Source organism: Rattus norvegicus, chromosome 13 (genome assembly GCF_036323735.1).
Source record: "Rattus norvegicus strain BN/NHsdMcwi chromosome 13, GRCr8, whole genome shotgun sequence".
NCBI lineage: Eukaryota > Metazoa > Chordata > Mammalia > Rodentia > Muridae > Rattus > Rattus norvegicus.
Genome location: NC_086031.1, coordinates 72,139,235 through 72,165,453, shown reverse-complemented (window position 1 = coordinate 72,165,453; position 26,219 = coordinate 72,139,235). Strand labels below are relative to the sequence as shown.

The 26,219-nt window shown below is 45.6% G+C and overlaps 1 protein-coding gene across 12 annotated transcripts in view; it reads right to left on the bottom strand.

The window, feature by feature from the left end:
- The window catches only part of Cryzl2 (crystallin zeta like 2), a 64,112-nt gene extending 44,805 nt beyond the window's left edge, over positions 1–19,307 (bottom strand). The window contains exons 1-7 of one of the 12 annotated variants that reach the window (XR_005492221.2): positions 11,054–11,310; positions 10,861–10,969; positions 7,677–7,773; positions 5,420–5,478; positions 4,853–4,918; positions 4,056–4,165; positions 2,372–2,453 (exon numbers count right to left, since the gene is read on the bottom strand). Coding sequence is in view for 11 of the 12 variants with exons in the window: in NM_001401440.1 (NP_001388369.1) it covers positions 2,372–2,453; positions 4,056–4,165; positions 4,853–4,918; positions 5,420–5,478; positions 7,677–7,773; positions 10,861–10,969; positions 11,054–11,103 (573 nt within the window). In the remaining variant the exon portion in view is untranslated. Of the gene's footprint in view, positions 1–2,371; positions 2,454–4,055; positions 4,166–4,852; positions 4,919–5,419; positions 5,479–7,676; positions 7,774–10,860; positions 10,970–11,053; positions 11,311–13,859; positions 13,999–17,244; positions 17,302–19,152 lie in introns of those variants that run through there. The other 11 variants (XM_039090474.2, NM_001401440.1, XM_039090484.2 and 8 more) reach the window with 11 other exon arrangements.
- Between the last annotated feature and the right edge of the window lie 6,912 nt (positions 19,308–26,219).

The window sequence follows — 26,219 nt, the reverse complement described above, 5'->3', positions numbered from 1 at the left end:
CCATGCCTGCGTTTTTACTACAACCTGTCTCACAAGCACAGGTGTGGAACTATCTATCCTCACAGCACTCAAAAGACTTTGAAATTTAAGTACTGCAAAGTAGAGATGTTTGGATTAGGGATATTCCACCTGCACTGCACAAGAGTCTGACCCAGGGCTGGAGAGACGGCTCAGAGATTAAGAGCACTGACTGCTCTTCCAGAGGTCCTGAGTTCAATTCCCAGCAACCACATGGTGGCTCACAACCATCTATAAGAGATTCTGGTATATCCAAAGACAGCTACAATGTACTCATATATACTAAAGAAAAAAAAAAGAGTCTGACCCATAAGAATGCAGTGCTGAGCCAGTCACAGTGGTATATGCCTGTAAATCCATCTGTCTACAAGGCCGGAGTGGGGGATCCAAGAGTCTGAAGGTGGCCTAGGCAATGGAGTAAGATGCAGTCTCGTTACTATTACCCCATCCTTCTGACCATTTTCAACTATTTGTAAACTCATTTCAGCATGGCTGTGTACAAGTGATGGCTAAACTCTCCTTGAGTTAGACATACTTGCTTCTCTGTTAATTGGTTATTAAATAAACTCTTTGGAATTTTTTTTTTAAAATGTATTCCTATCCTGAAGAACATCAGTACCCATAAAAGACTTCAACTCACCCATAACAACTTGGAGCTGAAAGCTACTTTCAAACGCTCGCTAGTGCACCGCTTAGCACAGCATAGCGTACTGGATGGAGGCTATTCCCACAGAGGGCCATGGCGAGCAAACAACAGACAAGGACCAACTATCTGACCCAATGTCACCAGATCCCAGCAAGACCTGCATGAATTACTTTCTCTCCTGGAGCTTCACTTTCCTGATCTGTGAAGTCCAGGCAATAAACACTTAGAGGACTCATCTCCCAGGGGCGGAGTGGGGGTAAAGTTAAGATAATTGCTTCAAAAGCACTCCGGAAGCAGCAGGCAACACCGTGCCGAGCAGGTGTGACCAAATGACCTTTGCCGTGCAGGGGGCATGGAGATATTTTTAACTTTTATTTTTTGTTGACTTATACTTAAAAGACTTTTTGCTTCAAAAGAAGTTTTAGCTCAGATGAATCTTAACATCCGAATTGAAGCAAATTTTTCTATTTAATCTCTGAGAACTAAATAAATAGTATGATTTTTATCTCCTTTCAAAAATGCTAACTAGACGTGAAGACTAACTGTGATCTCTCTCCCTGAGAGCTAAAAAGAAACCCTTCCTGATCACATGAAATGTGTTAATATTCCACAAGAAACCTGGTAGTCCCCGAAGTCGTTCTCAAACCTCACATCTCCTTCACCAAGGAGACTGAGGTGAGAGAAGAAAGGACAATCAACAACTTCTACTTCTAGGTGCTGTCTCTCCATCCCAGCCTAATGCACCACAGGAACTCTGCACTCAATGTGGCCAAAACAGCTCTCCTTGTCCGCCTGTGTGCTCAGCCTCAATAAACGGCAACTCTGAAAGTTAACTTCGCTTCTTCCCACTCAGTGTCTAACAATAGCGGGACTTGTTAGAGACACGTACTGACACGCCATACCTCTGATAGGCACATCGCACATAGAATCTCAATATTCCCAGCAGCTCTACAGAAGCCACATTTTACAAATAAGGCAACGGATGCTCTAACTGGAAGCAGAGCTGGGATGTGAACCTCCCTCCTGTACCTTTAAGGTCGTCCTCTGACTCATAAGATGCTCTTCCTCAGAGTTTTTCTCTGACCCCTGCAGTCCCAGAGATGCCCCCACCCCTTTGACCTGCAAAGACTTGGCTTACCTTCCATTCATTTATTCATCACTCATCATTGATTCAGAAAGTATCTGAATAGTATATACTATGTTCCAGGTACCATGGCAGCCCCTGGCACTAGTCATGAGCCATGTAGACATTCCCCTTGCCTTTGTGAGGAGCAAAGAGGGGGAGACATTGACCCACAGTGGTGGCCCAAATAAGGAGCAATCGCACAGTGAGGCACTGAGATGGAGAAGCATGTGGTGTTATGAGATCACATGTAAAATGTAGGTAGAGGAGACTGACCTAGCCTGAGGACAGAGAGACCTGAAACGGAGACATGAGTTTAAATCTAAATCAGAGCATGGAGGTAGAGAAAAGACCATGTGCAGAGGCCAAGGTGAGGAGGCAGCCCTTGCCAGATTCCAGTACCTGAAGAGCCAAGCCACCCCCTGTAAGGTCTCTGTTTAGCAGGAAAGCAGGCAGGCTGCAAGACGACACTCTAAGTGTTGTATGCCCCCAATGCCCTTCCCATGATACACGATGAGTGAATCCATATATTTTATGCCTAAACACTGGAGTTAGTTTTTAACGGAGAGTCTACAGTCAAATACCTTGGCACAGAATACGTTTGTCGCCACGTCTATCACTGCGAGGCCTGTGGCTCCGGCAGCTGCTGTCACTAAAACAGTCTCTCTGTGCCAAGGGAAGATAAACGTTACTGCAGAAACCTTCAAAGCTCACCCAGGGTTAAGATTCCAGGGACACAGACTAAGTATGTCTGACAGCAAGAACACAAGCGACTCTTTCATTCAAACCTTCACGTAAATCAGTTCTCCAGGCTTGAGGGGTGGGACATGCATATGACTTCCAGATCAGGGCTAATCTAGTCCAGTTCTGGAGCCTTCCAAGGAAAAAAGGACTCTTAAGCTGTCTAGATAGCCTCTCTTTCAAGGCAGTAGCAACAGTTCATCTGGGCAAGCATACCAATGCATGCTTCAGAAATTTCACCCATAGCCACTCTCATACTCAACACTGCCTGATTTAAGAAGGTGGTAATCCTGGAATAGCCACTGTTCAAATGACCCTACCAGTGGGGAAGAACTCTGAAAGCCAGCTCTCTGAACAGATCGAGAGCCAGTTTCCCAAGTACAGGGAAGATTTCAGAACTTTTAAGTTTAAAACATCCATAGTCAGGAGGTGGTAACACACGCCTTTAATCCCAGCACTTAGGAAGCAGAGACAGGCAGATCTCTGTGAGTTCAATATATAGCCAGGGTTACACAGAGAAACACCATCTCAAATAAAAAGTAAACAAACAAACAATCCTATTTGGTACAACCAACCAAGCCTCACAGAAACATATATGGTAAGTCTCTGGTAAGCCCATGGGGCACCAGTTTAAATAAACCAACCTCCACCTAGGAAGGATGGTACCTGCCTATAATCCCAGCATTCGCAAGGCTAAGAATGAAGCTCTTAAGTTTGAAGTTAAACTGGGCTGTATGTGGTGTCTCAGGTCAGCCTGGCTACATAGCCAGACCCTGTCTCAAAAAGTAAAATAAAATAAAATAAAAATAAACCAAGTCTGTAAACTCGAAGTATTCCTATCCCCAAAGTGGTCAGATTCAAGAGAACTGCTTTTCCAAATTCATATTCCAAGTTCTACAATTCAGAGGCAAAAAGGATGGCCTAATATACTCAGTCTCCAGTATCCAAAGGTACCTTTCCTCAACTTAAAGGAACTTGCACAGGGCAAGGCAAGAGAAAAGAACAAGAAAGAAAGAGGGAGATAGGGGTTGGGGATTTAGCTCAGTGGTAGAGCGCTTGCCTAGCAAGCGCAAGGCCCTGGGTTCGGTCCCCAGCTCCGAAAAAAAGAAAAGAAAAAAAAAAAAAAAGAAAGAGGGAGATGGGGAAGGGGAGAGAGGAGAAGAGGAAAGGGAGGGGGAGGAGGAGGGAGAGGGAGGAGGGGAGGGGAAGAGGAAGAGGGGAGGGGGAGGGGAGAGGGGGAGGGAGGGAGGGAGGGGGAGGGGAAGAGGCAAGGGCAGGGGGAGGGGAGAGGGAGAGGGGTATGCTCTTGTTTGTGGTTTGTTTTTGGCTCCTGTAGCTCAGACTGACATCTAACTCACTATTTGCCAAGGATGGCCTTGGGTTCCTGATCCTCCTGCCTCTCTTTCCAAATGCTAGGAACACCAAGTTAACCATGGTGCTGGGCTTCAGGCAAGGTCCTGTCAGACATTTCTAATATCAGACAAAAAAAAAATGCCACCTAATCCTCTGCTCCTATGTAGTCCTTACCCAGGCTGGATACGGGCCCGATGATCTACAGCCAAAATAGCTGTGCCATAAGATACTGGTAGGACCGCAGCATCTTGCAAAGAGACGTTTTCTGGAATCCGCCACAGGGTCTGTACAAAGAAATAACAGCGATTGGCGGTAAATACGTGTAGCTAGTTACACAGGCTGCCCAGCAAACCTGATGATTTGATTGAGTGAGTGGTTTGCAATGGGAAGCAAACATCTATCATCACCCTATTAAAGAATACAAGTCAGGACCAAGAGAGCCAAGGTAGGGTTTAGGACCTGGGTGTGTCAGACTTCAAACCCATAAGGCTGGCATCTGCTCAAAGAGGAGTTAATTGATGGAGAATAGACTCTGGGTTACCATGCTGTCACAGGTGAGTTGTGTATTATGTAAAACTTATCCCAGGAAAGTCGGATCCATCCGTATAACATGTCCCACTAGGGGGCACCATTCACATCCTGCTCACCCCAGCACAGACCATTTCTACAAGCTTTATAGGAAAGTAAGTCCATGATATCCAGTGTGCTAAACCATAACTCACTAAACATGGTCCAAATGGATGGCCAACGAAGAAAAAGAAAACCACTCTACACAAACAAAACTCTCGTGCAAAGGCTGTCAAGAAGTTTAGCATTGGAAGGAAAAATAAAAACCTGCTTGGTCAAGAAACACGGTGAAATGAAACAAACGCAAAAGGAGGAGAGGACGGTGTTTGGAAGAAGGCAACTAGAAAGAACAGAGGAGAAAAAGAAATGTCTCTGTGTCCATCAGTGCCGAGAGTCGGAGATACCTTCTGGTCAGTGATGCATTGTTCGGCCATCGAGTGGAAGTTACTCACTCCAATAACACGATCTCCCTGGAGGGAAGAGAACGTATGTTCAAATGCATGCATGGCCTTGCATCCCGAAACACACATCTCTGACCCATAAGACGCAGCTTGGCCTTAATATCTAATCAGAACTCACTTGGAGTTTATAACCAAATCAGCAATTCTCTCAATACTGCCAACAAGCTACCAAGCCAACATAAGCACATTTTTTACAACAAGCAAGCCAAGGGAGGAAAAGATAGTAGGAATCAGAAGTCCTGTGACTACTTACTTTCACTTGAGATTCAAACTTAATAGTCCTTTATCTTTTCAGTAACTGAAGACCAAGTATTATCTTATATTCATCATGAAGAGTTTAATGAGGTCAGAAACTTCCAAGACCCCCCCATCTCCTCACTCAGAATTCACTCTTTCTCTTCTGATTTGGTCACATGGCAAAAGCCAGGAGAAGCTAGACTTTCTGGGTATAAAGGAGATTAGCACATCTCTCTCAGCTACACACACATTCTGGGGTTTTAACCAATTTACCTTTTTCACGGTGCTGACATCTGCTCCTGCCTCTAAGACAACCCCAGAAAACTCCATTCCTAAAACATTCAAAGATTAGGTTACCAACCAGGCTGTGGTGGCACACATCTTTCATCTCAGCCCTCAAGGCCAGCCTGGTCTACAGAGCTAGTTCCAGAATGGCAAGGGATACACAGAGAAAACCATCTCAAACAAACAAACAAAACAAAACAAAAACTGGGTAGTGGTTGAGAGCACTGACTGCTCTTCAAGAGGTCCTGAGTTCAATTCCCAGCAACCACATGGTGGCTCACAGCCATCTGTAATGGGATCCAATGCCACTGAAGACAGCTACAGTGTACTCAAAGACATAAAATAAATAAATCTTTTTAAAAATCAAAAAGAGGGGTTGGGGATTTAGCTCAGTGGTAGAGCACTTGCCTAGCAAGCGCAAGGCCCTGGGTTCAGTCCTCAGCTCAAAAAAAAAAAAAAAAAAAAAAAAAAGAAATGTAGGTTATCTTTGGAACCTGGCAACCTGTACATAGGAAACATGACTGGCAGGCCACCTCCACTTTTGGGAGCTGTTAACATTTTCGGTGCCCATCATTTTAACTAAGTGTAAAAGGTGGTGCTAAAAAAAACCAGCAAAATGAGCATAAGATTTCATGATCACAACATATAAGTTATGGTTGTCCCACTCTTGACCTAGATCATTTCAAGAATGTGTACATAGACTTGCTGGCACACAGGTACTTTTGATCCTGACCACTGGGCCACTGGGCCACTGGGCTTCCATACAACCCTAACTACCATGATCACCAGATTATATTTATCTGTTGCCATGTGTCCTTTGCTGAACTGTGAGGAGGTTCTCAAGGACATGACCTGAGTTTTTGCAGACAGTGCTCAGCTCAACAGGATGCATTACTATCATCTGCCCTTTCTTCATCCACCTCTGAAATTTATGACCATAATAGCTATACATTTCCTACTTGCTCTGCCAGGGGAATAACTTAATTGTGACATCATCTGCTGGTCTATTCTTTCAGCAAACACAAACAAAGGGAACTGGGTCCTAGTATTAACACACAACCAAAAACCTCAAGCATGACAGCTATGTTGCAATCACGCAATCACTATAATCTTTATATTTATCCCTATAAAATATTCATGTACTATAAACACACTAAGCTCTACTTAAATCTCCTTAAATAAACTTCAACAACAAAAATCAGTCATTCATCCAGGTACTAAAGGTCTAAAAGTAGCTGGGGGTTGGGGGATGGCTCATGCCTTTAATCCTAGCACTTGGGAGGCAGAAGTGGGTGGATCTCTGTGAGTTTGAAGTCAGCCTGGTCTACAGAGTGAGTTCTAGGACAGTCAGGACTACACAGAGAAATCCTGTCCTCGAGAAACCAAAAATGGTCCAAAAGTAACTAGACAGAGCACAATAAAATTCAGACAGTGGGCTGCTAAGACATGTCTAAATGTTTTCCTTCCTCCTCTTCCCTTTGGACCTTCTGCATTGAGCTTCTTAAGGTCTGTGCTGATGAGGCTACAGATAGTAGCTGCAAGCATGTTTGAGATCCTTCGGAGAAAAGCTGACACTGAGGCAACACTGAGAAGGGAAAGGACTGACGAGGGTTAACAGAAAAGAATTCTGGAGAACACAACACTGTGTAAACAGTTGCCCATCTATTCATTTTAAAGTAGTTAGTGAATGTCCTCTTAGCACTGGCTGTCAACGTGACACAGCCCAGAAGTATCTGAGGGAGTGTCAATTATGGGGTTGCCTCGGTCAGATTGGCCTGTGGGCATGTCTGTGGGGTGTGTTCTTGATTGCTCATTGATGTAGAAGGGTCCAGCCCACTGGGAGTGGCACCATCTCCGGGCACAGGGCCCTGGGCAGTAGAAGGATAGCTGAACACAAGCCCAAGAGCAAGCCTCGGTCCTCCACAGTTTCTGCTTGGGTCAAACAAACCCTTTCTTTCTCAAGTTGATTTAGGTCAGTGTAGTTTATTTATCCCAGCAACAGAAAATCAAACCAGACCACTGAGCATCATCTATGGATGGTACAATGCTAAACTGGGGACAAAACAGGCCTGCACGGGAAGGTCATGAGGTAGTTACTGTAACGATGATGAAGACATAAATAACGGAAACCTCACTGGTCGAGCCTGGCAGAGAGTGAGGAGTAGTGACTGAGAAGACGCACGTGGCTCTGGAGACCTCAGAATTCTTCTCTTCCTGAGGTAGTCCCTTGGTCCCCCATACTCACCAGGTGTAAAGGGAAGAGGAGGCTTTTCCTGATACTGACCACGACAGACCAAATTATCAGCAAAGTTAATGCCACAGAAATGAACATCGACTCTGACCTGCATAAGAAACACAGCACAACAAAACATAGAAGTATACACCCTAGAGACAATGTTCACTCTACAATAATTCATTTTAAAAGGGCTACTGAGTGAATGACAACCATATGCCAGAAAAATGAACCATGAGTCAGATTATCAGAAGGTGAAATGGACTAAGTTTCTACCTTTATGGACCTGTAAGTACAACAGAAAAGGCACCAACTAAATAATAATGAAGCTTTAAAAAAAAAAAAGCCATATGTTGTTGAATCAGAATCTCTCTATGTAGCCCAGGCTGGCCTCAAACTCACTATGTAGCCCAGGCTAGCTTCAAACTTGAAATCTTCCCTTGCGGTCTCTTAGAATTATAAACCTGAACCACCATGCTTGCCTCATATGTGTTAAATTATAACCCAACATAAAGTCTTTTTTTTTCCAAAAAGTCTTTTTTTTTAATCTTTTTTTCATCTTTATTAAATTGAGTATTTCTTATTTACATTTCGATTGTTATTCCCTTTCCCAGTTTCCAGGCCAACATCTCCCTAACCCCTACCCCTCCCCTTCTCTATGGGTGTTCCCCTCCCCATCCTCCCCCATTGCCGCCCTCCCCCCAACAGTCTAGTTCACTGGGGGTTCAGTCTTAGCAGGACCCAGGGCTTCCCCTTCCACTGGTGCTCTTACTAGGCTATTCATTGCTACCTATGAGGTCAGAGTCCAGGGTCAGTCCATGTATAGTCTTTAGGTAGTGGCTTAGTCCCTGGAAGCTCTGGTTGGTTGGCATTGTTGTTCATACGGGGTCTCGAGCCCCTTCAAGCTCTTCTAGTCCTTTCTAAGATTCCTTCAACATAAAGTCTTAAAGACAGGAGAAAGCACATGATGAGGGTATGTGAGCTCTTGAGGAATGCCAAGAAAACCAGGAAAGTAACCCTTGTACTCGTAAAAGCCAAGTGTTAATGACTCAAACTAGGAGGTGAGAGCTTGGCATGGACAAAAGCAAAGGTGGGTGCAGATGCCCTGCATGAGGGACAAAAGGAAACCGAGCAAGCCTGGGGCAGGAAGAGGAGACAGACAAGGAGTGAGAGCCCTACACTACACTGAGATTTGTAGGTCTGAACTGAGGATCTTGGCTCCACGCTGGGAACAACAGACTGTCAGTCACTAAGCAGGGTGTCGGGGCATTATCTAAGCAAGGGCAACTATGCTTGTAACTTGAGTAGCTGGGATCCAGGAAGAGAGCCTAGATCCCTGTCTTCTGTGCTCTTGGCAAAGCCATCACTGAGGAAGAATTGCAACCACAGGGCCAGTAGTTTCTCTAGAGCAGGGTTCCCAACCCCCCTCACGCTGCGACCCTTTCATACAGTTCCTCATGTTGTGGTGACCTCCCCCACCATAAAATTATTTTCATTGCTACTTCATAATCGTAATTTGTTATTATTATGAATCATAATGTAAATGCTTGATATGCAGGAAATCTGATATGGGACCCCTGTGAAAGGGTCATTCAACCCCCCAGAGGGGTCACAACACATAGGCTGAGAACCACTGCTCTAGACATTTTAAGGAGCCAGTGAGTTTCAAAAGCTGGTTGGTCCTGGACCATCACTGGCATCCTCTGGGATTTGGTTAGAAACTCAAACTTCCCCATGTATGGAGGCATACGCCTTCATGACAACACTGAGAAGACAGAGAAGAGCAGGTTTCTGTGAGTTCCAAGCCAGCTGGGGATACATAACGAGACTCTTGTCTTTAAAAAAAAAAAAAAGGTAAGAAATTCAAACGTTCAGGCCACAGGCCATACTGAATCAGACATGGGAAGGCGAGGCTCGGCAATCTGTCTGAACAGGCCCAGATGACTGTGGTGCTCAACAGAGAACACATCCCAGCAAGGGGTGGAATCCTAAAAGATGCCAGTGGGAATACCAAGTCAATGTTCTTTACTTGTTTAAGGTTAGTATAGCGGTGGAAGGTTGGTGAGAAGCCATTTTCTAATCTATCAGAATCATTCATTTCTCAGTTCTTTAAGTATGTGCCACATGCTGGGGCCCATTCCAAACTCCAGGTGATTTAAAGGCCCATAAAAATAACATAAATACAGCTTGCACGAGCTCACCCCTTACAATACAAAAAGCAAAATGTTGGAGCCCTCAGCATCCAAAACCTGGAGTAGTTATTGCCTGGTGGATAGCATGTCCACTGTCCTCAAGTCACCCCATCTTGGTTTAAGAACCAACTTAGGCAAGAGTGGTGAGACATTTTTGCACTCTGGAGACTTGATGTGAGAAGATCGTAAGTTCAAGGCCAGCCTGGATGACCTGGTGTCCTCAAAACAGCACCGATTTCCCAGAAATGAATGACTCGAGATGGGAGAACCTGAGTGGCTGCGATCAGGTGCTCTTCCAAAAATCTGTTTTAACCACAGGCCCCATTCGGGTGACCTTTAGGCTGTAGCTGCATCTCTGTCTGTCATTCATGAGCGATTTCATGAGCGATTCCTAACATCAAGATACTCTTGCCTACTCCACCCAGTTTCAAATTCTCGGTCTGTACTACACGTGTCACACACTGTCACCAGAGTAGTCAACAGGCAAAAGGCAAGTTGACTTTCACATTTCCTGGCATAAGCCACAAAAGAATCCCATCCCAAATTACTGCAGGACACCAGAGGTGTCCCCCCCCCCCCCCCCCCCCGCATGTATTCTCAAGAGATAGAGTGGGACGGGGCAATGGCCTAAGGGAGAGGTAACCGCAGATAACTTGATACTGACACTGAAGGGGGCTAAGCAAAGAATAAGGGTCCTTTTATCTGTATTGTTATGCAAAGTCGTGTGTAAATCAGATGCTGTTTCTAAGGCAACGTCTCTGGAGCTTTCTAAAGAGGCCCATACTTGAGTTTTGAGGGAGGGCTTCCTTAATGCTTCTGGCCTTTCCATGAACCTTGAAAGGGCTTGACCTTCCAGCCTAAAATGGGTGCGCTCCAGTCTCTGGGTCTCGCCCTAGGCTTGGGAACTAGGATCTTGATTGAAGCAGGAAGCAGTGCTTGGCTAAGAAAGGCAGAGGTTCTGAACTATACAAGGAGGCATCCCGGGGTCAAGCTTGTCACCCTACCTCCTGTGGCCCGATAGGGCGAGGAGCCACCTCTTGAATGGTCAGGGGCTGCTTCAACTCGGTGCAGACTGCAGCTCGGTAGTGCCGGCTTTGACCCTGCCCGGCTTGCCTGCAACAAAGAAAAGGGAGCTGGTTTGCTCGGGCGTACCCCGGGGCCTGTGCCGGAGAACTTGGGGAACAGTCGGGCTTGCACCTGCAGAGCCACGCCGGAGGGAGGCACCGCGCACACAGCCGCGCCGCCATGACCAGAGGATGTCGGCGAAGGGCGTGGCCAGCGGGTGGCAGGAAGAGCCCAGGGGAGAGCGGAAAGGCGTCCGAGGACGCTCCAGCTCTGAACCCTTAACCCGACAGGCAGGCGGAGCTCAGTCTGTCTGTGCTGGGGACTGTCAGCCCCACCCTGCTTCTAGGGCTAGATCACGGGATATACAATCCTTGAGCCCTTCTTTGGTTCTAGAAAGCAAAAGAGAAGCATGAGGAAAATGATTTGATTGCCCCAGATTAAGACAGAGTCTTCTGAGACAGTGTCTCACCACGTAGCTCTCACTGACCTAGAGCTCACTGGGTTGACCAGGCTAGCCCTAGAACATGTGATCTTCCTGCCTCTGTTTCATGAGCGCTGGGACTACAGGGTGTGTCTGGAAGACTGTTAAATCTGTTTGGCAACATTTCAGTAGTAAGTCTGAGGTTCTCTCTAAGAAAGGAGTCCTAAATGCATAGGTGAATCCTTTGATGTCTACATTTGAACATCTTGCTACAGTTTTCTTGCTACTAATTTTCTCACACAGGATTAATTATGATTAAAAAAAAAAAACTAAACTGTTACTAATGGTTTGGTGTTAACTGATCCTAAGCAAATCCGAAGAGAATGTCCAATTAAATACAAGCCAGCTGGGCACACGTCTGTAATTCCAGGACCCAGGAGACAGAGGCAAGAAAACTGAACATTCGAGTCAACCAGAGCGACATAGTAGACCCTGTCTCTGATAAAAATAAAAATAAATTAACATGATGACACATGCCTTTAATCCCATCACTCAGAAGGAAAAAAAAAAATAGGTGAATCCCTATAAAGTTAAGGTCAGCCTGGTCTATATAACCAGTTCCTGGCTGGCCAGGACTACACAGAGAAACCCTGTCTTAAAATATTAGTTAATGAAAAAAAGTCAGGCCAAAACTTGATGATTCTCATATTCCACAGGCCTGCCTGCGTTAGGGCTGACACTTAATAAATGTGATCCAGTGACTACATAATCCCTAGTTGCACAGGTCTATTGTCCATATGACATATTATATAAAATTGCTCAGGAGTTGGCAAGATGACTGAGAAGGTAAGGGTGCTTGCTACCAAGCCTGACAAACTAAATTCAATTTCCAGAACCCACACAGTAGAAAGAGAGAATCTATTCCCCAAAATTGTCCCTTAACCTCCAAATGCTGACCTCATGACACATGTACCATGCACACACACACACACACACACACACACACACACACACGTTAGCACACATAGATATATTTGACCTATTTAAAACAGCAGTGAATATGCACCAGCTATGTATGTGAGGCTCGTGCTATGCTGGGAAGAATGGAAGGGTGTATCATTGGATAAATAGCATTTAATAACTGCATAGTGTCTTTAGAAGACATCCGGTCACAGAGTACAGGTCCCAGGTTGAAATCCAGTTCTACTGTCTCTTTGACTACCTCCCTAATGGTTCTTACCCTCGATTAACTCTTCCATAAAGAGAAGGCATTGAGCAGGAGGGACAAACAGCCACTAATGAAGGGACACTGTAGAGCAAACATGAAGTAAGGATGCATTTCTGAGTTCATGACCTAGGAGGCTTTGACAGCTGAGGAACCCAAGAGCAAATGACCCCCTCAGGTGTGCAGTAGGCACTGTCTTCATAATAACACCCGCTGGGAATTTTTAGCTCCACATACACACAACTGAAGGGAAGCAATGTCTACAATGCGGGGTGATTTTTAAAGACCCCTGCTTCCGATGAGACAGGCATGAAAGCCCTTTGTAAACTGCATATACACCAAGCATGTAAGAGGAACTCAGGACCTGGAGATGTAGCTCTGTGCTATGGTGCTCACCTAGTAAACTAGAGGCCCTGGGTTCGATCCTCGGCCATGTGAAAAAAAGGAAAGACAGGAATAGTGGAGAAACCCATGTCGCCACCAAATGGTCATTCTTAGGCCTGTAGTGTAACTCCAGAGTAGAGCACCAGCCTAGCCTGTGAGGCCCTGAGTTCGAGCCATAGCACGGGGGTGCGGGAGGGGGTTCCTGGTTGCCAGGAAAGTCAACAACAATAAATCTCTACTTTATGAAGTACTTAGTGAAGATTGTTCTGAGTATTAATTGTTATTGCTATGTAGACCAGGCTGGCCTCGAACTTAGAAGAGCTCCAATTGGTACCTCCAGAGTGTTGGGAGTAAAGGTATCCACCACCAGGCCTAGCAACCATTTCTTAATCTTGTTTCATTTTCAGAATCTGTATAATGCATGACACTTTTCAGTATTTAATAGATAATGTATCTAATAAATTATTGAATGAGAACTCAGTTATCTAGTATTAATCTTCCAGATAATTGGAAATAATTCTAGGTATTAAATCTTTTTATTTGTAATTAAGTGCTGTTATGGAAAGTTTTTCATGTGCAAGCATATGGGCCAGCAATGTATGTGTGGTATAAGTTCATTTATGTATAAGGGCGAACATGTCTATACTCACACAGAGACCACAGGAGGCTGTTGGTTGTGCTGCTCTCCATTCTCTGCCTTTTTCCTTCAGGATAGGGTCTCTCACTGGACCTGGAGCGAGGCTGGCATTAAGCAAGCCCCAGGAATTCTCCTGTCTTCAACACCCCTGCCCCAAACACACACACAGTTCTGGGGATGGAGTCATGCACACGACCACTTCTAGCTTTTGAGGAGGGTGTTGGGATTGAACCCTGGTCCTCCTGCTTGTACAGCAAGCACTCTTACTCACCAAGATGCCTCTCTGGCCGCAGAAAAATGTGCTATTATTGCTTTCACAATATTCTGCCATTCTCAGAGAATATGAAGATCAAGGAGTGTAAAGAAGGAAATCTTTCAATACTGCATTTAACATTTATAAAAAAAAAAATCTGAAAAAGAAAAAATAGTAAAAATCTATTTAAGAAGAATCTTGAAAGCTGGAGAGATGGCTCAGCAGTTAAGAGCAGTTAAGAACATGGACTGCTCTTCCAGAAGACCTGAGTTCAATTCCCAGCAACCACATGGTGGCTCACGACCATCTGTAATGGGATCTGATGCCCTCTTCTGGTGTGTCTGAAGACAGCTAGCTACAGTGTACTCAAATAAATAAAATAAATAAATCCTTTTTAAAAAGAGAGAGAATCATGAAAAGTGTTGAAAATATTTTAGGTAACTGAGGTGGTTTGAGCACTTATATGTAAAGTAAGTTTGACATTTACAGAGAGCAGTCAAAAGATGTGACAGGGTGTTTAATAGTTACCATAGTAGCAAGAAAAACAGCTAGCCTGGCCATCAGGCATTGCCACCACACCTTGCTGTCTACGGCTATTGTTTCTTGTTGCCCTGGTTATTTAGTTTTATTTGGGAGTGAGGTGGCAAGAAGAAACAAGAAGAATAAAAGGTAAGTCCTGCAGGAGATTAACATCAAGCAGCTAAATCTGAACAATCAGTCCTCTCTAAAGGAGGCAGGAGATCGATCACTGCCCTCTAAACCAGCTTGAACCAGCTTGAGGCTCATTAGGGAAGTAAAAGAGTAACAGATGAGTCTTCCTTCTGGTGCAAACCACATAGAGAGATAATATTTAACATCCAGAAGCTGCTGGAGGGCTGGGGGGTGAAGAAGCAAGCCAAAGCCTGATACACAAACCTCTCTGTTTTCACAGAAGAGTGAAAACAGTATAAAAGCTCAGCCTAGGACGAGGCTGGGAATGTACAAGAATCCTCCAGAGTAAAAATGCACTATCCAATAACACGGCTTAAGAGGAACGGCTGTTGCTGTTGCCTCCAAATTTACCTCCGCGTCTAGCACATAGCAAGTACTCAGTGAATGCAAGGCGGTGGGGAGCAAGGAGCTCTACCAGCTGTATAGGAGAGCTGCTGGCCCTACGCAACTGAAGCCACAAATCCCAAAGGTTTATCTATCATACGTCTATCCATTGATCCATCTATCTATCTACCTCTCCATCTATCTATGTATCCATCTATCTATCTATCTATCTATCTATCTATCTATCTATCTATCTATCATCTATTCATCTATCTACCTATCCATCTATGTATCCATCTATCTATTTATCTATTTACCTATCTATTCATCTATCTATATATCCATTTATCCACCTATCCATCTATCCATCTATCTACCTACCTATCTATCTACCTATCCATCTATCTATCTACCTACCTACCCATCTGTTTTGTGTGTGTGTGTGTGTGTGTGTGTGTGTGTGTGCGCGCGCGCGCATGTGTGTGTTCATTCATAAGTTCATGTGCAGGAAACCACGGAGACCAGAAGAAGGAGTCAGATGCCCTAGAACTGGAGTTCCAGGCAGTCGTGAACCCTGTGGTGGCTGTGAATGGACTTCTGGACGAGCAGTAAGTGCTCTTAACTGCTGAACCATCATCCTTCTGGCCCCATTTTAAGGGCTCTTGCACATGCTTTCTTACCTGAGTTTGTGGCTACTGGGCATAATTTGGTCTTCATGTAGATCAGTTACTGTAGTTATCAGTTGTCATTGTGTGACATCCTCCAAAATCCCCAAGATGTGTAGGAAGGGTTTGCCTCCTCAGCAATCCCCCCTGAACATCACTACCTATCACTGCAGTAGAGTTAGCTTTTATCTTCTGCTCCAGAGATGCTTTAGCCGTTGATCCGTGTAGTGGCCGGTAACTACTTCTCCATCCCAGGAGTAATCTAAGGTTGGCTATGCAAGTTATTTCTCCGACACCCACAGAATCAGGGTTTCTGATCTGAGATGGAATTCTGGGCAATCTTATCATCAATCCCAGTACTTGGGAGGCACAGGCAGGAGTTCAAGGCTAACCCGGATAGCCAGGGATATATAACCAGGCAGTCTCTCCAAATAGAATGACAACAAAAAGGGGGCATCAAACTGCCACCTTTGTAAGAAACAGAGTAGGTAGGGATCTAGCTCAAAGTCACATTGCTGGGTTGTGGTAGGAACAGCATTAAGATCAGATTTCCTGTCTGCTACTCTTTCTATCATGCTAGGTGAATCTCATTTCTCCACGTATCATCATCTACATCATCACCACTGCCGCCACCGCCACCATCATCACCATCATCCTTACTTCACTTCCTCATGGTGCTTCATAAGTTTTAAAGCACTGTCACCCAAACAGCTTCATTATCAATAGTGAGAGTCATGATGATTAGCATTAGAATGAGCAATTGTTGGTTTCTCTGAGCAGAGCAGTTTCTACGAGCTTTTGCACGGTTTCATTAGCCCTCACGGCGGTTCTGTATATCAGAATAGTAGCATACTATTTTTTCCCACTCTTTTATGGATCCGGAATATAGGCTGAAGAGGGTTAAGGAACTTGCCCAAGGCCACACATCTAGGAAATGGAGCAGTTCAGCATCGTCCTAATTGCCTGCTGCCAGAGACCCCCTAACAGTCTCCAGCCACCCACTGCGCTTCCCCCCAAATGCCCTTTGGAGTAGACAAAGAAGGTATTATACAATGCATTGTAAACCCAGGCTTCGCTGGGAGTTTTAAGCTTGGTTTTATAGGAATTTTACAGTCTCTCAGGCCCAGAAAAGAGAATAATTCCCCCAAAGAAAAGGATATAGTGAAAGCAGCCTCCAGGGACGCCTGCAGTTAAAGGAGAAGAGCAGGAAAAAAAAAAAAATGCTAGCATATAATTAGGAGATACTTTCCTGTTCCAATAGCCATGAGCTTGAAAACGCACTGGTTTCATTCAAAAGTGTACTGTGAAAGACTTAAAACTGTGACTATGTAAAGCAGTGTTCACACACACCCAGGGATGCACAATGTGATTAAGGAAACAATGTTCTGACTGGGTTGCCCGGTTACAAGTTGTTACTTCAGCGGGTACCAGCAGGCCTTTGGGCTAAGTTCTTGGCATCTAGATGGAACCACTCAGAAGCAGGGGTGACCCAGGTATGGCACTAAAACCGAACCCCAGTATTTGACGAAAACAGCTATTTCCCACCTTAAACCATCATTGTGGAACTGGGGAACAAATCCCCAAACATCCTAGAAATATTATGTAAACTTTTTAGTTCCCACCTTCCCCCGGGGGTCGGGGGGGAGAAATCCTCTCCTCCCAACGCCCACCCCCCCCACACAAAGAAAAACCTTTGTACAAACCTCCATTAGTTCTCCAGTCTCTGTGCTCGGGTCGGCGTGCATTGCTTTATCTGCACTGCCGAGCTGTGAGCAACACAGATAATTCCAAGAATAGCGCAGTGACGGGAAAGGAGTTTGGGCTTTGGAATTTCTCACACCTGCATTTGGTTCCTGGTTTAGCTACTTCCTCATTGTAATCTTGGGGAAATTGTTTAAATTCTCAAAACTTCCACTTCCTCATAGGTAAAAGCAGGCTTAAGTATGGTTCCTTAGATAGAGGTTGTGAGGATTAACTCAGGTAAGCAAATAAACAGGGATGTTCAACAAGGAGTTGTCACTAAGAAGACACACTCTCTACCCTTAAGAATCTCACCATCTAGCTGGTGTGAGTTCAAGGCCAGCCGAGTCTACAGATTGAGTTCCGAGACAGAGAAACCCTGCCTCAAAAAAAAAAAAAAAAGTCTCTCCACCTAACGAAGTGGAGCACAGCCCATCCTTTGCGCTTTGTTCTGTGATAGAGGGGTACAATGAGGGTTGTGGGATCACAAAGGAAGATTAGCCCACCCCTGCCTCATAGACTTTTTTTTAACTGTGTTAACCAGCCAGAAGGCACAGCCAGCATTGTCCTAGGTAAAGTATGGCACACAGGAGAATATGGTAAGTTCAAGGTGGTCCAGTTCTGGTTTGAGCCAACGAACAGGGAAAGATGGGGTTGAGACAGAAAGAGCGGAAGCGGGGTTGGGGATATAGCTCAGTGGTAGAGCGCTTGCCTAGCAAGCGCAAGGCCCTTGGTTCGGTCCCCAGCTCTGGAAAAAAAAAAAAAAAAAAAAAGAGCGGAAGCTTTAGAGTCAAGCCGTGAAGAGCTCCAGCTCAGTCACTTTCCAGCCCCACGTTCTCAACCAAATGACTTCTTCCTGGATCTCAGTCTCCCCATTTATAAAATGACTGGGATCACAGATACCACGTATGCCAGATGCCTGACACGGAGCTTTCTAAAATCATGTTGATTGCTCTTTATCACTCTCTACAAAAAATCTTCACGGCCTATAGCACACCCGCCTTTTCTTTCAAATCAATGGAAACATAAACGGATGAATTGATTCGCTTAACACGTATTTATTAAATACCGCCATGTGCCAGACAGACGCTAGGTCCTGGGAATGCAACACGGAGCAAAACAGACAAAACCCTGCCCCGGTGGGACTTACAGTTCCTAAATAGAGATGGGCGGGTGGCTCACCCGAGGACAGCCCACTCCGTGGCCCTCGAGGCTCTCCAGTTCCGTGATTTAAAAAAAGAGTTAATAAACCGGGAAAGCAGAGTTCCCAGGAGGTCTAGATGTTAATCCCACTTCCTAACAACAACGGGGAGCCTCCTGCCCTCCCCCTTAATCGCTTCTTGCTTATCAAGCTCCGGCATCCTGTTGTGACCCAGGGGAACGGGTGAGTTGTGTTGTTTGGCAGGAAGAAATGTCAAGGAGGGCTAAAGCGGTTCGTGGGCTCCAGGGCCTGAAGTGTGGCTGGAGGAAATGGAAAACAGCACACACACACACACACACACACACACACACACACACACACACACACACACACACACACACACAGGCTAGCCAGGCTGCGAATTGCCTATCTCGGCTGCTGAGCGATAAGCCAGCTCACATGCCTTGTGAGGGCGCAGAGGGCCTGTTATTTCAACAGCAGGATAATCATACTTCACAGGTATGACTATCTTTAAGAAAGGCCTCACGACAGGAACCTCACATAATCCTCAGATTCTGTGGGGTAGGAATTAACCCCATTAATCCCACCTTGCCCTTGCAAGTTAACTCTTCCCTCTCCACTGCCTCCTTCCACGTGGCATATGACTACCTACATAATTAAGTCATACACGAGGAGGCGGAGGGAGCTCGAGGAGTGGGGGGGTTCTTACCTCATTCCTTATCCCGCCGTACGAATCAGTCAGCCCCTCACAGCTGAGTCCACTAAACTTTTCAGATAAGTTTATTAGCTTCCCTTCCATCCACCCATCCCATTGTGCACCAAGCCCAAGTGCCACTGTCCCCAGTGACCTGTTGTCCCAGTCTCAGACACTTGTCAATCTCTATCAGGGCTGGCTTGTTACAGTTTCTGAAGCCAGTCCTCTGCTTGTTCTCCTCATCCTGTTCCCGTCCTGTTTTCTGAGTCTCCTCTGCCACCTCAATGCTTTTAACCACATCTGCACACCTGCCTGTCGCCTGTCTCTCCCTTTCCTTAAGGGAATTCTTGTTCCTCAAAATCCTATTGCAGCTTCTGATTCCAGGCCCTGCTTCCTAACTTGGTCTCGCCACCTGTGACTTCTCACCCTCCTCCTCAACCTTAAAGACACACTCTAGCCTGGCCCCCTGCTCTCATGTGACCCGCTAGGTGGAGTCCATAAAGCACTTAGCATCTGGTTTTATGACGTTCTAAGGTCTCTTCGCTCTGAATGAAGCATGAAGAACTTCAGCATAGAGGTGCTGACTTCTCAGGTTCTGCCTTCTGAGTGCCTGGCTCTGTGCCTGGGACATGGCAGATGCTAAACTTAGAGGTGTTTGGCAAATTCTCCAGAGTCAAGCAATTGGAGGGTGTAGCTAATTTGGTTTTCTCTGACTATCAGCCTCAGCACCAAACACAACAAGGCTACAAGAATTTTATTCTAAATTCACTAAAACACTTGTAAGTCAAGGGGCACGATATCGCGGAGGGTTTCCTTTTCCACAAACGCGTGGCTCATTTACCAGACGTGGAAGGTTTAGTATTTGTGTAGCCTTCCTTCCACACTCCCCAGGATAAGAGAGGAAAAGGAAAGAAAACAAAAAAGAAAAGAGAGAAAGACCCACCTCCCATCTCTTCCTCCCAATGGACAGCACCGCCATCACTTCCTTTCGAGCCAGGAGACAGGAAGCCTAGATTAGCTCATGAAACTCCCAGTTAGCCTTAGGTTTCCTCACAGATGAACGTGTTAGGGAATGATTTAAGAAGACAGTTCACAGGATTAGCCATGAAGATATACTGTCTACTACCCTCCTGAAGTAACATTCCCAGAGATGCCCCCTACCCTGCAAGGAAAAGGAAACTTTGATTTCCCTGGGATAAACAAGCTTTCTAGAGCGAGGTTCCATCGCAGACAATGTGTGCACTTGCCAAATTACAAGCTCAAGTTCCACCCAAGTACACACAATCAAAGGCTTTACCAAGGCCATCATTACACAGACATGGGTTTCCTGCTGTTTGGGTAACATTTTAGCGCTGCAGCGATGCAAGAAAAATGTCATCAAAGCATCGAGGTAGAGATGGCTTGTTTGGAGTGGCAGGGTCTTTTTTTCCACCCGATGGCTTACTTCACCTTGTCCTTTTAACGCCACAGTCTGGGAGGGAGCAAAGGAAACCAAGAGGAAAAGAGTGGGCTGCGTTGTGCATGTAATTTGTCTCACCATTTTAGATGGCTTTTTAATGAGCTTTCTCATTAAGGGCTCTGTGAGTCTATGCTTAAAGTTTTCGGAAAAGCCGATTAGCAGGCTGAAATCGGATGGCACCTTCCCAGCCAGTGGCTTGTTTTCCAGGGACTGTAAGGGAGGGAGTCTATGTAAGAAGAGAGACCTGACCTAGCAAACATGAAAGCAAATGGTGTGACGTTAACCAATCCCTACGAAAATACTAATGGTCATCAATTATTAGAATATCGGAGGCATCTGTGATAGCTTTGCTCCGTTCAACTTGTTCCTGAGAACAGAGAGGATGATTGTCTTGTGCTATCCTAGCCCTGAGCTCGTATTTCCTGTAGGGCACGCATTATATTGCATCAAAGATAAAGTGCCCTCTGGGCTCTGACCCCTGAGAGATGGCACTAAGTCTTACCCAGTCCTCCTTCCCATTTCCAGGGCCCAGCGCAGCAGCGTGCAGCTCCAGTGTTGTATCCAAACCCACTAAACGTGGCTCACCGTTACACCGCCTCGGTGAAGCGCCACCGGCACATGAACGAGCGCATCAATGATTTAGGCGAGTGCCAGGCTGCACATCAGAGTACTTGATCGAGTTGCAGGACTCCGCAAACATTTTAATGTACTGACAGTCCCTAAGTAGGGCGACAGCCTTCAGTTACAATTGTCCAGAGGGAGAAACGTATTGAGAGCCAGAGAGACAACTGCTTTGTTGCTACGAGCATCCTCTGTTGGGCTTCTGAGTATGAATGGCTCCTTTTCATAAGAGAGAGATGGATGTGGCTTTTGCTTTGGTTTGCCTTGCCAGTGAGTTTACTTAGCAGAATCCAAACACAGATGCATGAAAGAGAATCCTAGCTGTTGCCTATGCTTGAACCGACTGTCCAGTGCGCCCCCACCTCAGCTTGGATGGTACAAAGAATGCTCTACTCCCAGTGCCTCTAGAGAATTCAGGGTATGATATATTTGCACAGCCTGACACAATGTTGGCCATGAGGATATGTATCATGGGGTATAAAACAAGGAGAGGGGCTGAGGCTGCCCCTCATTACTGATTCACTAGACTGGGTATAAACATCAAGAGAGGGTGATACAATCCTTCCCAAAATGTTTGCTGAACGATCCAGAGCCCCATTCCACCCCTTTATAAGGCTGGTGAAGAATAGTTTTGTGTCTATGCCAGAGATGCTCACTCTCTCTGACTCTCCCCATCTTCTCTCTCCTCTCTCTCTCTCTCTCTCTCTCTCTCTCTCTCTCTCTCTCTCTCTGTCTCTCTCTCTCTACACACACACACACACCCACACACACACACACACACACACACACACCCCTTCATACACAGGCACTGAGGAATGAATGATCCATGCCCAGGGACATCAGAATGAGCGTGAATGTTCTCAGATCAACTACATAAGCCCTTTGCAGTGCGATCAAGGACAGCAGATCCCTGAAGGTGCTGATGAAGAAAAGAGTTGATCGTCCAACTGGTGTGGCATCCTATTGGTTGGCATTTATAGTTTAGGCAAACTCCCCTGAGATTCCACTTCCTGCTGAAGTTCAAGGCCTTCTGGCCTAGCGGAGTCTCGGGTCACTAGAGGGCAGCCTGGAACAGCCTTTTCTCAGCAATCCTCTCTTGCCTACTGACAAAGCTGCGGCGCCCACGTTGTTCTGGGCAGTAAGTAGCTTGCCAGCCCATCCTGGAACCGGTTTCCTTTCAGAAACTTGTCTCGTTGCCACATCACCGAATATATCCTGCATGCATTTCACAGTGTCACTATAAGAAATCTGATTCCCAGAGAAAAATAAATCCTTAAAGGTGTACAGATCGTGTGCCCTCGAACATTAGATATTGAAAGAATCGAAGACATTCTTCCTATTCCCAAAAGGTTCAAAGATAAGGCAAAACTATAAAGAAACCTCTTTAAAAACCAAAATTAGTAGCAGTTTTCAAATTAATAGAATAAAGTAGTAAGTTAGATATAGACAGATGCTTGTCTATGTTCATCAAGGAGCCCCAGGCCAAATGGAAGGGGATCATTATAGGCTAAGATGTTTGTAAATTATTGTGGGGAGGGGAGGGTAAAAAGGGGCCTCGGAACAAAGTGAGCCAAAGAGATCTGGGCAGCCTAGTGTCTAACTCAGGGCCCTTTCCTGGTGCCTCAGCAGGTACTTTAAATATCATCAGCCATCAACTTTCATATTGGCACAGCATCCATGTATTCAATACAAGCTTGCACAGCACTACTGGGTGCCAAGCACTGGGAATACAACGGCAGACAAGACAAAGACCTTCATACTGGCCTCAGCTATTTACGAATGCGCAATTACGAAGCAGCAGACTGAGTGACAGGCAAGGTAGGGTCTGTGGATGTGCATAGGAGAGAAGCCTAACCCAGGGTACAGGTGAAGAAAGAAGGAAGGCTTCCTGGAGGTAGACTCCTCCAGTGGGAGCATTCAATCCAGGAGTTAGAAGCAGAGAGAGAGAGAGAGAGAGAGAGAGAGAGAGAGAGAGAGAGAGAGAGAGAGAGAGAGAGAGAGAACTGGCATGGTTGAAGGTCAGTGGAGAGAGGAAGCAAGGCCTATTTAAGGAACTGAAAGAAAAGCAGTGACTCGGGTTAAATGAGCGAGAGGGAGCCCAAGATGCAGAGCCCAGCATTTAAGACGCCTGCTCTAATGGGGATGTTCAGTAATAACCCTAGGGCTCTGAGGAGTTACTAAAGGCTCAGGCGTAGTGGTGGTAATCAGGTCCCCCTATTAGTAGGGCCCGCTGATGCAGGGTCAATGCTACCGTGGAACATTAGTAAAGTAAGTCTGAAGGAATCTGCCTTTCCCTTTAACTGGACCTTTCCAGTTTCCTTCCTCTGTCCGATTCACCAATTTTTCCTGAAACTCTTACAAAACAGAGTTCTATTTTAAGGTCATCTTCACTGGAAAGGAAGCAAGAAGAACCTAGAAATGTGACTGCCACACTTGCTGCACTGCCTGTCCTTTAGTCCCAGTGTTCCTCGAAGCAGGTAATCACTAAGGGAGGTCCCTGGACAGAGGGAGGCAGGGGGATGCCAAGTCCCAAACCTGTTTTTTTTTTTTGTTTGTTTGTTTGTTTGTTTGTTTGTTTTTCATCATTCATGCAAGACAGAGAAGAAAACACAGAATCTTTTTGGGTCCCTGCTGAGAACATATGCAAAATGTACAGAGAGGCCTTATCTCCTGCATAGTTAAAAACCCCTAATCAAGCCTCCTGTTCTGGTTTACAGGTTGCCAAGAGGCAGGTGATAACAGTAAACTTTAATGGCCAGCAGGAGCGCCTTGTGGCACAGCTGCTTAAGCCTTATTTAATTAAAGTCTAATTCCAGACTTGTTTGCCTAAAGACTGATATAAGAAAGCACCCACCACCGCCATATTTAATGGACTCCACCCCACGTCTATCCCACGGTAGCCTACACTCTATTCTTATCTCCCAAAAATGGAGAATAAGCCCCTGGGACAGGAGGCTCACGCCCAGTTTTCTTTCCTTCGGAGCAAGGAAGAGTCTGTGCTGTGTGCAGGGCCTGGAGCCTCTGGTCACAAAAATAAACCACTGGAGTGCGTGGACTTTCCTTTTCTGACAGTGAGCCTACTCAGGAAAAGGCACTTGCACAAGATATTTTCCCCTGTTTTTCAAAAGGCATTCAATGGATAAACAAAAGGGTGGAAAGAAGGCTTCTCAAACCATCTTCCTTATTCCCCAACACAGGCTCTGGTGAAGCCATCCCTACCCCCACCCCCGTATCTCCCTTTTTGGTGTACACCCACCCCTTCCCACCCCAGCATACTTCCAGATTCCTTTTGCACAGTGCTCCGTCGAGTCTTAAAAGAACCACCGTCTCTCTGATTGTTGGGCTCATAACTGAAACTTCCCACACAGCAATATGAAGAGACGTTATGATTCAAACCTCTCCATTCCAGAAATATTATTAGTCTCGGGAAAAAAAAAAATAGGGGCCTGCTCTACGTCTGTCACCTGAAATAAACTCCCAGTTTCTCCCCCTGCTTCCCAGATGCTCGATTCTGAAGATTATTCAAGCTTCTTTTACCACCCCCAGGTTCTTTACCGAAACAGTTCCAAAGAGAGGGAGGAGGAAGGTGAAGCCCTCAGACATTGCCCCCCACGGGGGTGGGGGGGCTGTTTGGGGGGTGGAATGTGGTCACATGGAATGAAAATGCACTGGCCTAACCTCTGAGACTCCCTAGAGAATCCAGTTTGTGTCTCTTTGCAGAGCTCAGAACAGCCTGTATGTTCTCCTCTCCCTGTTGTGTGCTTGGCGCTTCCCCAGTGAGATATCTCCTGTAGAAGCTTTTCCTGTGAGGGGTGGGGAGCTTTTGTTCTCGTCAAAATCTGGTGCAGCTAATTAAAAGCATTGTCCTGAGAGGCGGGAAGTGGAGGGCTTCCAGGGACCTGTGTTTTTACACAGGGAAGAGTGGCTGCTGTGTGCTATTGAAACGTTCTTGATCTCTTGGCCCTGCTGGGCCAGCCACTTCAGGGGGAGATTTTGATAAAGCCCAGTAAGGTAAAAATAGACTCGTGAAGCCACGCTCTCCCTTTCTTCCTTTAGCTTGTGTTCTGAGACGAGCCGGATTGCAATTACAAACCATTTCAGAGAAAGACCCTCTAATACTTGGGCTTTTGACTCCTATTGACCCGGAGTATTTTGGAGGTCATGGGACCGGTTGCCTTCTTCTGTTTCACCCATTTCCCAACCAATTGCATACAGACATGTTGCAGAAGTAAAATTTCTAGCAACGTTTAGCAATTGGTTGACAGTGGTTAAACAGTTCTTGGTTATTGATCTTTAAAAACGTAAGTGGTTGGAGCTGTAGAAATGGCTCAGCAGCTAGGAACACTGGCTGCTCTCCCAGAAGAACTGAGTTCAATTCCCAGCACTCATGCGGCAAGCTCTCAACCATCTGTAACCCAAGTGCCAGGAGGTCAGATTCCCTCTTCTGACCTCCAAAGGTACCAGGAATGCATGTGGTACACAGGCATACATGCGGGCAAAGGCTCACACACATGAACTAAAATAACAACAAAAATTAATAAAATGGGAACGTGGTATTATCAAAGATAGCATCATACAAGTCTTAAATTATATAATCTAGGATGGTCCCCACAGTGGCAAACCCAACTAAGACCAAAGTTTCGGTTTTTTTTTTTTTTTTGTAAAGATTTTTTATTTATTTCATGTGAGTACACTGTCGCTGACTTCAGACATGCCCATTACATATGGTTGTGAGCCACCATGTGGTTTCTGGGAATTGAACTCAAGACCTCTGGAAGAGCAGTCACTGCTCTTAACCACTGAGCCATCTCTCCAGCCCCAAGACCAAAGTTTGATGAGGCAACATTCATTCATTTGAGGAGTACCACTCCCCTGGTTTGTGCTCTCTAGAATCAAGAAGCTTCATTCGTTTAGCAAATGCTACAAATATGTGCTGGGCATGGACTATATGCCCGGCAGTACTCTGGACCCCTGGTATGTAAAATTGATCAAGACAAATACA